Below are 17,067 nucleotides of genomic sequence, written 5' to 3' on the forward strand. Positions count from 1 at the left end.
GAGTAGAACCCCCGAAACCGTTCCAGCGAGGGGACCGGCACAACCACCCCCCTGTCCAGAAGATCCTGGACAGCCCCGGACAGGGCTAGCCGACGATCCGGAGGAAGCTGGAGGTTGGATGGAAAAAAATCTGTTTGGGGGACAAGAAAGGAACTCTATCTTGTACCCCGAGGCGACCACCTCGCAAACCCAACGGTCGGATAGAAGAGAATTCCACCGATCCACGAAGTCGTGAAGCCGTCCCCCCACCCGAGACCCGGGCGGGGGCAGACCTTCATGCGGAAGCAGGCTTGTCCGCAGGCTTGTTCGGTTTTTTGAACCAGGGGCGCTTACGCCCGGCAGCAAGGGCTTTTGCACCCTGCGGACCTTTTCCAGCCGCGCTGGCGCACGAAAAAAACCGTTTAGGGGGTAGTAAAAGTAGGACCTTGCTTGCGGCGAGGTTCCCTACCCTTCCCCGACTGAGGGAGCAAGGTGCTCTTACCTCCAGTGGCATCCTTAATGATGTCATCCAGGGATGCCCCCAAAAGCCGTCCGCCCTTAAAGGGCAAATCTACCAAGGCCTTTTTTGAGTACTGGTCAGCCGACCAGCACTTCAGCCATATAAGGCGGCGCAGAACCACTGCGTAGACAGAAGCCCTGGAAAGCAAAGGAATCTAATCCATATCCGCCTCGCAGAGAAACTTCTGACCCTGAATCAACTGTTCAGCCAGGTCCCTAGAGGACTCGGAAGCCCCCTGGACCTCCAGGTCCTGCAGCAGGAGCTTCGCCCTTTCAGTCAGCGTCTGAGCTACCAGGGCTCCGGCCAGAGCCGGCCTTACCACCGAACCCACCACCGAGAACAGGGAGCGGGCCACGGCCTCCACTCTCCTATTAGCGGGGTCCTTGAAAGCAGGAGCCCCCTCCACAGGCAACGTAGTAGCCTTACTCAGTCTGGACACAGGAGGGTCCACCGACGGAGGAGTGACCCACTTTTTTAAAAAAGTCCTCCTCCAGGGGGTAACGGTAGCAAAGCTTTTAGGAACCGTAAAAGCCTTTTGCGGTGTATCCCATTCCTTATACAACATATTGTCTAAATAAGGAACACAGGGGAATACCTTAGCGGTACGCGGTGGTTTGCGGAATCCAAAAGGACTGACACCGCTGGTGTCTCCGCCAAATCCTCTAAATGAAGAGCCTCACGCACCGCAGTAATAAGAGCTCCAACAAATTCCTTATCAGCAGACTCCGCAGCAGAGTCATCCTCGCTGTCCATGTGGGTTAAGCCCGCATCCTCTGACATGACAGAACCAGAAGCATCAGATTCTGCGTCAGAGATATCCCCAGAAACAGCCTCCGGGGGGGGGCGCTTTTTTACCCCCCAACCGAGCACTGGCTGCTTCAAACCTGGTGAGAAAAGACTCCAGGACAGCCGACACCGATTCAACAGATGTGGCAGGGGGAGGGGCGCTTAAGGGTTAATTCCGGCATTGTAAGAAATGAGGGGCCTGATTCAGGCTCCATATTGCTGTTGCCATTTCACCCCTACTGCCAAGGGCAGGAAAAAAGTCCCCCACAGGTCACCTCCCGGCCGCTAGAGCACAGTATGGGGCCCCCTGAGACTCACCACCCCCTGGTACAGCGCGGTCTGTGAAGGCAAGTGTGTGCTGAGGAGAAGCTGCAGCGCTGCGTCTGTCCCCTCAGATGATTCGCGGTCTTTTTTCCCCGCCGAAACGGCCACTAGAGGCCGAACTAGTGCTGAAAATGGCGCCGGCCACAAGAAAATGGCCGCCGAATAATACAAGCGCGGCTCCGGCAAAATGGCCGCCGTTGCGCAGTTTTAAAAAGACAGTGTACCCAAAAATGACAGTACACCAAAACAGCACACAGCACACACAAAAATGCCCAGAATGTCCACCACAGTCCCCTGCAGTGACACAGAACAGCCCCAGCCATACCCGAGTGAAAAAAAAAAAAATATGAGCCCCAGGGAAAAAACCCCCTGCACAGCCGTCACCCAAAGGGGAAAGGAGGGAGAGGAATAAGGGAGAGAGGAAAGCAGGGGAAAACCCTCAGTCGACCTCCCAAGGGAAAACATTCCAGCCAGACCACTTACCTGAGTAAGGGGCCACTACTTACCTGTCCTGCGACTACCTGGCTGGAGGTATCCCAGACAGAACCAACGTCCGCGAACGGCATGGCTGTCAGCCAGACACACTGTGACAAGGCCATAGAGACCGGTCATATGTGTGCCCTAGAACCGAAGTTCCCCGGCCGCCCCTGGAGCAATGGGGCCTGTCGTGGACGTCCCAAAGCGGAGCTGAGGGCCGGCACACGCTCGAAGGCCGAACCTGGGGGGACTACAAGGGTCGAGGACCCAGCCTGTCACCCAGTCGGCTGTTGATAGAAGAATCGCAGGATTCAAAAATAAAAATAAAATAAAAAAGCGAGGAAAAAACTCGCAAAATGCAAAAAAATTTTGCAAGAAAAAACTCCAGAGTCCAGGACTCCAGAGAGAGCCTGACTCTCCTGACGGTTAGGCAGAAACAAACTGAGGCTGCTAAAGCAGAGTGGGGGTTATGCCTGGGGGAGCCACGCCCCCTGGGAGGAGCGGCATGAAGGAAAGTTTTTAACACCTTAAGTGCTGTAGAATTCTGCCTAAATCTCCTGGTAGGAAGAAGCATAACCCTAAGGTCAAAGGATGCTGTGTCCGTCTATGAACGAAAGAGAAAAAAACAGTTCTAACTTGAAATAAAAACCTGATGCTCTAACAGGTGTAGACTTACTGTATATTTGAAGGACAGTCTACACTAACACCACACCATTAGGACAGCAGCTATAAGCAATATCAAGTTAACTCACTTTCCGCGTTTGCATCTTCTCTGTACGCCTTCTGAAAGCTACATAAGGATCACTGGTGCTTGAGCCATCCCGCTTCTCCTGTTTCACTGCTGGTATTACGGAGGAGCCACGACAGTTTTTCCTTTTCTTAATCCAATAGTCATACACTTCCGTTATCAACTCGTCATCTTCCTTAAGCAACAGCTTGGCTTCTTGGAGGTTAACAGGCTGGAGGAAAGAAAAAATAACATCAAATTAGAACGATTTTTCTAAAAGTGTAACTGCACCTTAGTTCAGTTTTGGTCATTTTCTAAGATTTATACTTTTTCTGTTCCTGATCTTGTGGCATATCACCTACTGCACAGATGCTTGTCAAATATTTGTGTTGGGCATGCATTCTACATTCAACTTTATAGAGTTGACATTTCAAAATAGGGTGTTTCTATGGCATTTAGATTGCAGAGCATGCTGGGATTTTCAAAGAAAGCCCAGCGTTGGTTGATTACTTTTTGACTGTCTCCATCCACCTGTAAATCCATAAGGGTCTATAGGATCTAGCTGCAGGAGTGGGATGGATGCCAATTCAGGCGTAAGCTTTGAAACTACTTAGCATACATAGTGAGTGAGCAGTCCAGAACAAAAAAAAAAACAAACACAACATTAAATGTACCTGCTGACCGCTGCCCTTTTCTAACCGGTCAATCATTTCTTCAAACTGGAGAGGAGATATGTCCAATTTCTTTCTAAGCTTGTTCACAAAGATCTCATCCTCAGAGTCCAAGTCATAATCTGGCTGCTCTGCATCCAAACTAAAAGCTAAAATGATCAAATAAAACATATTTGTGCCAGATAAAAACACACCATAATACATTAGGAAAAACAGAAATTCAAAACAATTGGCATTTCAATGTTCTATTATTTAGGCGCAATTATGTACCAAATACCTAAAAAGAGACGTTCACCTTTTATAAAAAAAAAATGCCAGGATCCTACAGACTTTGTCAGCTGTCTGCCCGTAACTCCTGACAACCGACTGGGGAGAAATCAGAGTGTGAGGGCAGATTCTGTAACTGCTGGCATTTAAAGAAATTGTAAGGTCCATTTCACATCCCCCTTGACAGACAAAAAACAGACATCTCTATGGGAAAAAAAAAAAAAAAAATGGATGATCATTCATTTACATCCCCTTTTGTCAAAGTTTATTTGGAACGGATCAAAGCCCTATAATTTCTTCGGCAAAAAAAAAATGATCGGATGAAAATGAATGCAAAATGGAAAAATTGTCAGTTTTTTGCAAGGAAATGGCTCCGGGACTTAAGTGGTTAAGCACTCTAGCTGGAGGATGTAAAAAACAAAAATACAAAAACAGATGTAAACTTCATTTGTTTTTCTTTGAAAAAACGTGGCTGAACTGATAAAAACGAATGGTCCGCATGTGTGAAAGGGGCATAAAAGAATAATAAATAAATGCAAATCATCTCCACACTCTCTGGTTACCTGCTCTGTGCAATTGAATTGTAAACGGCCCGAACCCCCTTTTCTTCGGTCCCCGTCTCCTCTTATCTGTCCAGTGCCCCCATAGGAAGCCGTTACCCATGGGGGCACTTGTGCATGCTCGCTCCCGAGCCCTGCTGCCGTTTCAATAACAGATAGCAGGACTCTGCCCCGTCCTCCACTCCCTGGTCACTGGAATTGATTGAAATGGCTCCTGCTGCTATCAACCTGCCCAATGAGAAGGGAGACAGCGACAATAACCTCTGCTCTCATACACGTCACTGGATCAGGCTCAGGTAAAAAAAGGGGGGTCTGGGGGGATCCTGCAGCAGAGAAGGTTTTTTTTTACCCTAATGCACAGAATGCATTAAGGTAAAAATCCTTGAGGCTTTAGAACCACTTTGACTACCCTGTGTTTCCCAGCTACAACATGCTACTTCCTGCCCTTCCTTTCACAGCGCAGGTCTTCCTTCCACACAAGGGCTGTTCTGTGAGAGGCATGAACTCCTAATATCATGGCCAAGAGTTAACCTGGAACATGCACAGAATTTTTTTAAAGAAAGTTCCAGCAAAACAAAACTGGTTGTTGAGCAACAAATTAAATTTAGTTATCAGAAATGTGTGGTGGCTATTCTGGAAAAATTCAAACTACATTGTTTCCCAAAATAGGAAACAAACAAGCGCAGCAAATCAAATAAATTCTCTGTTGATCTACTTCTCAACCAGAGCCCAAAGATATAAACGTCTACATCTTCTAATAAAGTGCATCATGCAAGCACAGGTAACCGTCAGATTCAAGCACCATCAAAATGGTGTTGGGCAGAACACTGCCAACATTGATGCGCAACTCACCTTTATAAAGCAAATTTTTCACCATATTTTCATTATATAAACAGTTTAGGTCAAAAATTCAGTACAAGTGATACTTACGCTGTAGGTGAATGAGCTGCTTTGGCATCTTAAATTCCCCTGGGTACACAGATTCATAATAAGAGATGTTGCTTTCTGCCTCCGGGACTGGAATAACCATGTTATCCCGCTTCTCTCCATATACCTGCAGTGCTGAAATGGCTCGCTGGAGATGATGTTCCTAGGAGGAAAAAATATAATATAGCCATTAATATCATTCTTTTCTACAACACTCGACAACACTGTTTTGAAGTCTTTGTTAAATTATCAAGATAATAAAAAAGGACAGTGAAAGAACTCCCATTCAAAAACGTAAATTATTTTTACAACTGATATGTATGACACAAAAAAACAGCAGTATTGTTAGTTAACCCGGTCTCCACCTTTAACTGGTCTTTTAAAATTAATAATATACAATAGGTTACACTATGGGACAGATTATAAAGTGAATGCAACTTTCATCAAACATTCACTGCTGGTGAATCAAACACCGTCATTTACACTGGAACTAAACTCAAGATCACAAAACATTGCTGGCATGCAGAATATTATTGCAAAATAGACTCTGCACATCTGTTTTTGTGTGAGTGCACACTGAGCCATGAATGCGCAGTGTGTAAAATGAAACGAAGACTAAGCACAAAAAGAGAAATCAGCACTGTACAGCTGTAAAATGCCACCATCAAGTAAACACGCAGAAGCAGCCGGCTCTGCAGTACGGCTACACTGACTCCTATGATCCTCTGCTCACATCCGTCCTGCCCATTATCTATATCTCATACAGGCACTTAGAATGGAAAGCAGCATGTCAGAACAGGTGGGTAATGGACCGATTGTCGGGGGTAGGACAAAACAGTTTTAAAAAAGTCTGCATTACAGCAGGAACAGATTAAAGGGGGACGCCGACAGCTGGGCACAGGAGACACGTCATGATCTACACAGGAATTCCTGACCTGTAAACGCTGCGCTGTATACTCCTGACCTGGACAAGTTCATATTTTTACATTGACATTAGTATTATATTGTATTATAAGTGTTGGTTCACACCAGAATGCAGTGCAGGAAAGATGCATTTCATGTGCGTTTCCTGCACTGCCTTTGCGATCTGCATGCAGGTGCCAGTGTATAGATAACGACACCCGAAATGCAGATAGCAAACGCAATGCGTTTGTAAGCACCATATATTGCATGGTTCCACAGTACCATGCTGTTTGGTGCAGCATGCTTTTAAGAGCCCTTTCACACTGGAAACGCCTATAGCGGAGCGTTAAAATAGCGGTAAAACACCGCTATTTTACAGTGTTTTCATTTCAATGGAGGGGGCGTTTTAATAGCGATATTTTTACCGCGAAAACGCACCAGTGTGAAAGGGCTCTAAAACTAATGCATGCACTATTTTTTCTGCATTCCTGTGTGATCTGCAGCCAAATGAATGGGCTGTCAAAATGCACCACATGGGAAAAGTACAGGACTGTGTGCCACATTACCCCGAGTTTTCTTCTTAACTGCCCTACTTTAATGGCCTTGCTAGGTTTGCTCCCAAGAATAGTGCGCTGTGCCCGGTGAACTTTCATTTCTCCCATGTTGTTCATGTAGATTTCCACCACTCTAAGATTGCCTACCCCTGGTTTAAATGAATTGCTCCTGCTACTCATGGCAACCTAAAATAATCATTTAATTTATGGAGCAGAATAAAAAGGAGATATTGTGACTAGTTCAATACAAGACAGTTCTTTCAGATGCTTATTTACATACATTTTTCATTATGGGGATATGGCTTAAAGCAGAAGGAACAGCATTTGAGAGAAAATGGTCACCAAAACACAAACAAGCAAATATAAAATGAAAGTATAAGCATACATGGGAAGCACACAGAGACTCTGAACATAAAAAGGGAAATGTAAGCTGCTATATTTGACCGTTATTTCTGACAACGATGGTGGCTTGGTTATGCTGCTGCTTGGCAAGATTCTGAATCACTGGCCCAGAACAAGTACAACATAAGAAAGTTTTCTCACATGCTGTATGTCCTAGGGTCTCTGCTAAAAAAATATATGCAATGTTTGGGGGTTCCAAGTAATTTTTGGGCAAAAAAAACTGATTTTTAACTTTGTAAGAAACGAGTGTCAGAAAACGTTTAGCCTTTAAGTGACCTCATTTACAGACAAAAGTTCATCCCTTTGATTTAAAGCGGGAGTTCACCCATTTCTAAAAAAATTTTTTTTCTTCCCCTAGATTCCTGCTCGTTCGGTCTAGGGGAATCGGCTATTTGTATTAAAATATGAGCAGTACTTACCCGTTTTCGAGCTGCATCTTCTTCCGTCGCTTCCGGGTATGGTCTTCGGGAGCGGGCGTTCCTTCTTGATTGACAGTCTTCCGAGAGGCTTCCGACGGTCGCATCCATCGCGTCACTCGTAGCCGAAAGAAGCCGAACGTCGGTGCGGCTCTATACTGCGCCTGCGCACCGACGTTCGGCTTCTTTCGGAAAATCGTGACGCGATGGATGCGACCGTCGGAAGCCTCTCGGAAACCTGTCAATCAAGAAGGAACGCCCATTCCCGAAGCCCATACCCGGAAGCGACGGAGAGGATGCGTCTCGTAAACGGGTAAGTACTGCACCTATTTTTAAATAAATAGCCGATTCCCCTAGTTAATAACGAGCAGGAATCTAAGGGGAAAAAGTGCCCTCTAAGGGTGAACCCCCGCTTTAAGAACAAAATGTATAATGTTTATAGTTATCTACCAGCATGGACAAGGTTGTGAAAAACTTGGCAGGCTGCCCGCTTTTTTCTTTTGACAGCTGAGTGAGCACAGAACTCGCTACACTTGTTACATGAATGAAATTGGGAAATTCTGCAGAGATTGTGAGGGGAGTAAATCAAGATCTCGATTTTTTTTTTTAACGATTAATTATGCAGCTCTAGCTTGCATTCAAAATGTTTTTTTTAATGATTAAGAGCTGCATTACTTTGCCAGGCGTTTAGCTTTAAAATAACTTGTTTCCAAGTAGTAACACTCAATACGGAAGTAACACGACAATCAGCAGTAGATTCTCTGGATACCATCTGTGTCTACAAAATTTACAGATAACACTGTCACGATCGCCAGCGGCAACTAACTAACCGCGACGAGCGTACCGTGACGGGGGTTATATGAGGAACTAAAGGAATAAGGGGGAATTTCTACTGAGCATGCAAGACTGGCTGTGATACTTTCACAGCCCGCACTACCTTTGGCCAACACTAGGGAGACTCCACTCCAATCCAGCTAGCTGACCACACACAGGCAGATACAAATCTTACATACAATCTGGTGCACTGTAAGGATTGGGAAACAGTCTAGCAATTACTACACGCTTCTAGGATTGCTCCAGCTATCCTGCAAGCTTGAACCCCAGTGTTAATCACTCTTCCCACTGTCCCCCCCACACACACACTAAACGGTAGCCTGCCACCACCCAACAGTTTGTCCGCAGACTGGTCTGCTGCGCTACCACACACACACAGATCTCCGTCTGGCAGATCTGTTAGCTTACAATCTGTCAACATACAGGGCAACAGCATACCGATTGGCACGTAACAGACTGAGCACTTAGGCACTAAAATACAATAACCTCTCCAGAGATACGAGTCCTTAGCTTAGTACACAGAAGTCACGTATTAATTTTATCATTTAATATCCTGAAATTGGGCAGCGCATACAAAGAAAAAAAGAGTTACCAAAAAAAAGATACAAAAAATACAGAAAGGACATAAACTTGGCAATTTGCTATGAAAATAAAAAGGGATAAAATCAGAAATCAACTTTACCTAAGTCTATCTTTTACCAGAAGCATACTGGAATATGGCACTCCCCAGTGTGGAACTGGCTTCATGGAAGAACCCTGTCCATAGCTCAGCCTACTCCATTTATTGAGATATGGATGTGGGCTAGGCTTTAGCCCTTGGCCAATCAACTCTGGGGGGTGTTCCCGTCTCAGCCCACAAGATGTTTTGTGTTCTGAAATTACCAGAGTCAAATTGGCCCAGAATGGCGCCGATTACTAGGTCATGGATTGGATTTTCGATACCAGCGCATCAATCCGATTGCAACCGTACCAATCACGGCTTGCTTGCCGCAATCAGGTGCCATATAACAGTTTCGTGTATTTTTCTAGGATTCTACACCCGCTACAAATACAGATTGACATGTACGTGTAGCCTAACATGTGTACCATCAAAATAAATACTTTTTATCTCTCTGCCGCTAATATTTTAGCTGTTATGAGACATAAAATAAATTCCTTAGATGTGATGATATAAATCAAGGATTGAAGACTGGCTGGAGCCTTGTGAAGGCCCCTGGTGAGGTATCGCCGCGATCGTTGGAGCAATAATTCTAGCCCTAGACCTACTCTGTAGCTCAAAAAAATGCAACCTATAGAATTTTTTAAACGTCACCTATGGAGATTTTTAAGGGTAAAAGTTTGACGCCATGCCACGAGCAGGCGCAATTTTTAAGCGTGACATGTTGGGTATCATTTTACTCGGCGTATCATTATCTTTTACAATATATAAAAAAATTGAGCCAAATTTATTGTTGTCTTATTTTTTAATTCAAAAAAGTGAATTTTTACAAAAAAAAAAAAAAGTGCACTTGTAAGACCGCTGCGCAAATACGGTGTGACAAAAAGTATTGCAATGACCGTCATTTTATTCTCTAGGGTGTTAGAAAAAATATATATATAATGTTTGGGGGTTTTAAGTAATTTTCTAGCAAAAAAATAACTGTTTTAGTCTTGTAAATGCCGAATCTGAAAAACAGGCTTGGGGCTTAAGTTGTTAATGAATTAAAAAATAAAAAGCAAAGTTAGCCCAACTTTTTTGTATAATGTAAAAGATGTTGCACCGCGAGAATTGTGATTATTCTAAGCAAAAAAAAAAATTGTGATTCCAAACACCCATGTGAAGGGGGTCCAAGAGGGAACTCCACACTGCGACTAATGGAATGACAGCATTCTGCACTTGGCTGGAGAGTTATAAAAATAAGCAAAATACAAATCTTACATACAAAATGTGGAAAGTGTTGTAAAATGTATTCTATGCAAGGCTACATTTACATTAGCGTCAAAAGCAGGCGTTTTAGTGTTTTTGAAGTCCCACAAACGCCTCAAAAAAATGCACATTACAGCGGCTAGTAGTGTTCACATGGCTGAGTTTGCAACTTCGCATCAGAATCGATTTAACTTGTTGTTTCGCTGGTCATACTGCTCCAATTATGCCTCCATTCATGTCAATGTAAACGCACCATAAACGCTTCGCATAATACCCCTTACAGCGCATTTGAGATGCATTTAGAAAGCAGTACTTGTCAAGATGATAGTACAAGAATCCATGCAATAGAAAAGCAACACATAGGAGGTGTCTGGAAAGAATTTTTGAACACGATACAAATGTAAAACACGTGATAAAAACACACAAAAAAGTGTCAATGCAATAGCTGCATTAATGTGCACTCATTTGACTGCAAATCTAAATGTAGCTCAAGGTAGCTTTCACATCTGCACTTTCCAGGATTTTACAACTCTTGCTGTGCCATTGATAATTATTGTCAGTAAATGTGCTACAAAAGAGGATCAGGAGCTTCCTTTAGCATGTTTGCCGTGCATAGGGATGCCCCATTCATGTGAGCGTTATGAGAAAAAGCACAAGAAAAGTCCGTATTACATGAACCCACACATGTGAATGGGGCCTAAATGATGCAGAGTACTTTCTGTACAAACCTGCGTATCTCTTGAGTTTACATGACATTATGTAGGTCTACACACCAGATAATGATTAGCTTTAGTAAAGACAGAAAATTCCAGTGTGCGATGTTCAAGTTATCTGATGGGATAGATGCAACTGTCACAAGGTTGTTGGTGTTGCGGTTTATGCCCCTTGGTGCTAGGATGCCATTTCCAGCTACACAGAATTGGATCCCATCATAATTTATAAGCCAGTGAAAAAGGCTAAGATTCAGACCCAAAAAGTCACTCATACAGGCAAGTTCAGCAATCATCTTGGGAAAAACAAAACACATACTTGTATACTGTGTACCCTGCAGGGATTTTTCCTTAGGCCTCTTTCACATGGGGCGGATCAGTAATGATCCGCCCCGTGCACCTCCGCTTGCTCAGCGGGGATCGCTCCGTTGAGCCGGCGGATGACAGGGCAGTCCCCGCACACTGTGCAGGGACCACCCTGTCTTTTCTCCGCTCCCCCCTATGTCCGTGTTCACCCGATCCAATCCGCCAGATGGATGGAAAAGTAGGTTTTTCCTCCGTCACACTTTGGCGGATCGGATGTCAGCGGGCATGTCACCGCTGACATCCGCGGCTCCATAGAGGAGCACGGAGCGCCCGTACAGGTCCGCAAAAAAAAAAAAAAAAACTGACAGGCGGACCTGTACGGACGCTCAATGTGAAAGAGCCCTTAAAGTGGATGTAAAAACTCCATATACCCAGTGAGGTGAACAGTCTCAGATACACAGAGATGAAACAAAACCTTCCTTTACAAGTTTCACATGTATATCTGCCGTCTTCACCTTTATATACGGTTTAGAAAGCGCACGTTCTGTTAGAATTTTCTCTTCCTGGTTCCCTGTAAAAGGGGAGTATTGCTAGACACAGACAGCGGATTGGAGGAAAGGCACACACCCCCTCCCCACACATTCAGAGGTTGCCTGTGAATAGTTTAGCAGTCTGCTAGTTTATAGCAACCTCACACACACAATCTACCGTCTGAGAGCTTGTCAAAAGTTATCAGGCTAATAACAGAAGAACAGAGCAGGACAAAGCCAAGGGTCATACATGAAGAGAGATTACAAAACACTGCAGATAATATGTGCCCAGCTCAAATTTCATTTCACATTCACTTTAACATCCCCCCCGAAGCAAAATGCGATTATACTTAAAGCTGGCCATAAACTAGTAGAATTTTAGTCAAAAGTTTTAGTTAAGAACATTCATTCTATTTTCCAATGGCTACTGGGGTCATTCAACCAACCCCACGCCTCTCCAACAAACCAATTTTAAACAATGAATGTTTTAGTTTTTTTTGGGTGAAATTCCAAAACTGAATGTTAAAAGGAAGCATGGTTTGAAGTGCTTATGAAGGACAACCGTCATGTCATCGAATGTACTGATGAGAATTTTCATACGAAAGTTCGATATGGCCAAAGTACTTGGCACCGCTGTTGTCACAGCCAATAAGGAGGGAGAGTCCAACCCAGCCGAGTCACCCGTGCAACACTGCTGGATAGAGATGGGCTCCATTAGGTGTTAGGTATTGGGGGGGGGGGGGCTGTTGCACACTGAAGGTTTTTTATCTTGATGCATTAAAATAAAAAGCCTTCTGCCTTTACAACCACTTTATAGAGAAACGCAGGTTGGGAGTAAATCATCAAAAAAACAAACAGGTACTATGTTAACGATATACAGTATTAACCACTTAAGGACTGGAAGGATTTACCCCCTTAATGACCAGGCCATTTTTCACAATATGGCACTGCGTTGCTTTAACTGACAATTGTGCGGTCATGCACACAAACAAAATGTATGTCCCCCTCCCCAAATAGAGCTTTATTTTGGTGGTCTATGAGCACCTCTACAGTTTTAAATGTGTTGCGCTACAAAGAAAGTGACGATTAAAAAAAAAAAAAAAAAAAAAAAAAAAAAAAGAATTTATATATTTTTTTTTTTACTGTAATAAAATATCCAAGAAATAAAACAAACACCCTTTCATTATATTGATTGGTTTGCACAGAAGTTATATTTTCTACAAAATAGGCGATATATTTATGCAATGGGGGTGATCAGCGATTTTTAGCGGGTCTGCGACATTGTGGCGGACAGACACTTGATACTTTTTTGGGACAATTGACATTTCTACAGCGATCAGAGCTAAAAATAGCCACCGATTACTGTATAAATGTCACTGGCAGGGAAGGGGTTAACACTAGGCTGGGGGATCTGGCTGTCTGTTTACATTGACAGATCCCATTCTGGCTCTCTGAGGAGCGATCGTAGGTCCCCGGCGGTGTGCCCCCTAGAGCTCTTAAAGCTGTGCCAACCTGCTGCAGTATAATGACGGTGGCTGGTTGGCAAACAGTTAAAGTTTAACTAAAAGGCAAACTTTTTTTTTTTTTTTTGGATAGAGTGAAGAGGGATTTTATATCACCGTTTTTTATTGCTCGAGACAGTTCGATAGATTCACTCTCATAAGTCAATATGCAGTCTTATAGCACCTAGATGCATAGATTGCCTTTATGTCCACCAAAATATTTCTGCATCACTGGCATTTACAAAAAAAAAAAAAAAAAAAAAAAAAAAAAAAAACTCAAACCAGATTTTTACTTTTCAACACAAGTACAGTGCATCCGGAAAGCGCCTCACTTTTTCCACATTTTATGTTACAGTCTTACTCCAAAATGGATTCAAGTAATTCTTTTCCTCAAAATGCTACAAACAATACCCAGTAATGTAGTTTGTATTCACAGCCTTTGTCATGACATTTAAAATTGAGCTCAGGTTCACCTTGTTTTGATCATCCTTGAGGCTGGGTTCACACTTGTCCTACAAACGGTCCTACATTGGGAGCCTCATGTAGCATGACGTGTGAAAATCAATGTTTCCCTATGAGAGCTGTCTTAACTGGTCCTACACAAGTCGGTCCGACTTTGAAAATGCTCCCTGTACTACTTTTGGTCCTACATTGATCCTACTTCAGCCCATTGAATATCATTGAAGTCGAACCAAAGTAGTATCCTGTTCATGAAAGTAGGATGGATGTAGGACCAATGTAGCAGAGCAAAGTAGGATGAAAGTAGTGTACAGTAGTAGTGTGAACCCAGCCCGAGATGTTTCTACAACTTGATTGGAGTCCACCAGTGATAAATTCAGCCGACTGGACACGATTTGGAAAGGCACACACCTGTCTAGAGCTGCAACTAACGATTATTTTCATAAACAATTAGTTGGCCGATTAATCAAAATAATCGTATAATAATATGGTGTAAAATTTGGTTAAAGTGGTAGTAAAGTCATTACTACCACTTTTACCTGCAGGTAAGCCTATAATAAGGCTTACCTGTAGGTATAAAGAATATCTCCTAAACCTGTACGGTTTAGGAGATATACCCCTCGCAATGCGCCGCTGATTGCAGTGGCAAATGCGCAGTGGGGAGCCTCGGCCCTTGCCGGATTGAAGTCTCCCACGCGCATGCATCACCGCTCCAGCGAATCACAGCCAATCACAGCGCTGGAGCGGCGATACCCGGGAGACACGCCGACGCAAGATGACATCTCGCTCAGCGTGGACCAGGTAAGTTCTCTACACCTCGTTCCGAGGTAAGCATTTCATAATGACCTAGTATGCGGTGCATACTAACTCATTATGGCTATTGCCTTTCAGGTGGGAAAAAATAAATAAAAAATCATCGTGGGTATACAACCGCTTTAATATGTAAAAGTAAAAAAGGCAATTCATTCTTAAATATTTATATGAAGTGGTAAACAAATAACCAACTATATGGTTAGGAAGCAAAATCTCCAATCCACTCTAATAACAGACAGAAGAGATATACTATTAGGAGGTTGAATCTGACTCAGTGAAGGTAATAATATAGATCACACACACACACACAATCGGCTTTTCCTCACTCACGTCTATCAGACGCGAGTAGAGAGCCGATCGGCTGCTCCTGTGACAGGGAGGGTTTGTGCTGATGGATTATCAGCACAGCCCCCCCGAGGATGCCTACTGGACCACCAGGGATGCCCACTGGACCACCAGGGATGCAAAAACAAAAACAGGTATGCCACCCTAGACCACCAGGGATGACAATGACACAAAAAATGGATGCCAATCAGTGCCCACAATGGGCATCACTGATTGGCATTCATTAGTACAACACATACGATATACAACACATACGATAGTGCCCATCTATGCCGCCTATCAGTACCCATCCGTGCCGCATATTAGTGCCCATTAATGCCACCACATCAGTGCCACCTCAACGGTGCCCATCAGTGAAGGAGAAAACTTACTTATTTACAAGGTTTTATAACAGAAACAAAAAAAACTTCGTTTTTTTTTTTTGCAGAAAATAAATATCCCAGAGGTGATCAAATACCACCAAAAGAAAGCTCTATTTGTGGGTACAAAATGATAATTTAGTTTGGGTACAGAGTAGCATGACTGCGCAATTGTCATTCAAAGTGCAACAGCGCTGAAAGCTAAAAATTTGTCTGGGCGGGAAGGTGTATAAGTGCTCTGTATGGAAGTGGTTAAAGTGATTTTTTTTTTTAACAAACATGTTATAATTACCTGCTATATGTGTTGGTTTTGCACAGATAGGGGTGCAACGGATCGTCATTGATCCGTGATCCGCACGGATCAATGACTTCGGATCGGCACACACGTGATCCGTGGTGTGCCGCGGGACTGCAGAGCAAAGCGGTAAAAAAACACATTGAAATTGTCTCCGCTGTTTGCACACAGCCCCGCCTGCTCCTAACCACGCTGTGATAGACAGAATGCGTGTCCAATGCGCTGATGTGTTTTGTCTATTACAACGTGGGCTTAGGAGGAGGTGGGGCTGTGTACGAGCAGGAGTGGAGACGTTTAAACATACGGGCGGTGGGTTCAGTTGGTTTCTAGCAGAGAATGTGCTGCTGCCGTCCATCCGTTCCCCCCACACTTCTCCCTGCTGGCTCTGATAACCCCCCCCCTCCCGTCCGTCCGTTCCCCCCCCCCCCACCCTCCAGCTGCAGTCCGTTCCCCCCCTCCCCCCAGCTGCCGTCCGTCCGTTCCCCCCCCCCTCCAGCTGCCTTCCGTCCGTTCCTCCTCCCCCAGCTGACGAGTCTCCTGTCCTTGCTGCAAATAGCACACAGTGAGATGGGTAAGCTATGCTCTTCCCATCTCAACTGTGAGGACTGTTTTTGGAGCTGACAGGGTTAACAAAGAGAACCTGTCACCTTCAATTGCTATGACACAGGGAATTGTTTTCTCTTGTGTAATAGCAATAAAGTTAAATGTAAAAAAAAATAAGAAATAATTCAATTAATAAAAAAATAAGTAATTAAAAAGTAAAGAAGAAAAATATTAAAAATAAGAAAATTATACAAAAATTAAAAACGACAAGCTACAAAAAAAAAAAAAAAAAGTGATAATGTAATAAAAAAAAAAAAGAAAAAAAAAAATATTTGAACTAACCGTGCCGCCCCTGCCATCCAACTGCTATTCTCCGGGGGGTGGTTCGGTTGGTGGGGAGGGAGTGCATTGCAAAACCTGGCCTTGGGGTGGCAGGGAAAGGAAATCCAGCCCTGCTGGCTGCCCTCTCACTTCTTCCACCCTGGCGAGGCGGCAATTTGGGGCACAGTGAGGCGGCAATTTGGGGCACAGTGAGGCGGCAATTTGGGGCACAGTGAGGCGGCAATTTGGGGCACAGTGAGGCGGCAATTTGGGGCACAGTGAGGCGGCAATTTGGGGCACAGGGAGGCGGCAAATTTTTTTTTTGCTGATCCGAAAAATGATCCGATCCGTGACTCCTGATCCGAGGAACGATCCGAACCGTGAGTTTTTTGATCCGTTGCACCCCTATGCACAGAGCAGCCTTGATTCACCTCTTTTAGGCCCCCCACGGACGCTTCTGGGTCTTCCTACCTTCAGAGTGCCCCAATAGCAAGCTGAAAAGTATAGTATAGAGCATCCCTATAGCAAGGTTAGAAAAAAATTCTGTCTTTAGAGCCACTGACTTCCTGCCCAGGACTACATGTCCCATGAGGCATTGCTCCGCACACATTCACAATTTCTCAGGCACTTC

At 44.2% G+C, this 17,067-nt stretch overlaps 1 protein-coding gene across 4 annotated transcripts in view; it reads right to left on the reverse strand.

Moving 5' to 3' along the window:
• EPC1 (enhancer of polycomb homolog 1) overlaps positions 1–17,067 on the reverse strand; it is a 118,105-nt gene that overhangs the window by 43,434 nt on the left and 57,604 nt on the right. For all 4 annotated transcript variants that reach the window (XM_040352631.1, XM_040352630.1, XM_040352629.1 and 1 more), the window contains 3 exons: positions 5,242–5,401; positions 3,488–3,633; positions 2,839–3,045 (listed from right to left, as the gene is read on the reverse strand). In XM_040352631.1, coding sequence (XP_040208565.1) covers positions 2,839–3,045; positions 3,488–3,633; positions 5,242–5,341 — 453 coding nt within the window. In that variant the 5' untranslated portion in view covers positions 5,342–5,401. The remainder of the gene's footprint in view (positions 1–2,838; positions 3,046–3,487; positions 3,634–5,241; positions 5,402–17,067) is intronic.

Source organism: Rana temporaria, chromosome 5 (assembly GCF_905171775.1).
Source record: "Rana temporaria chromosome 5, aRanTem1.1, whole genome shotgun sequence".
In the NCBI taxonomy this organism is placed as follows: Eukaryota; Metazoa; Chordata; class Amphibia; order Anura; family Ranidae; genus Rana; species Rana temporaria.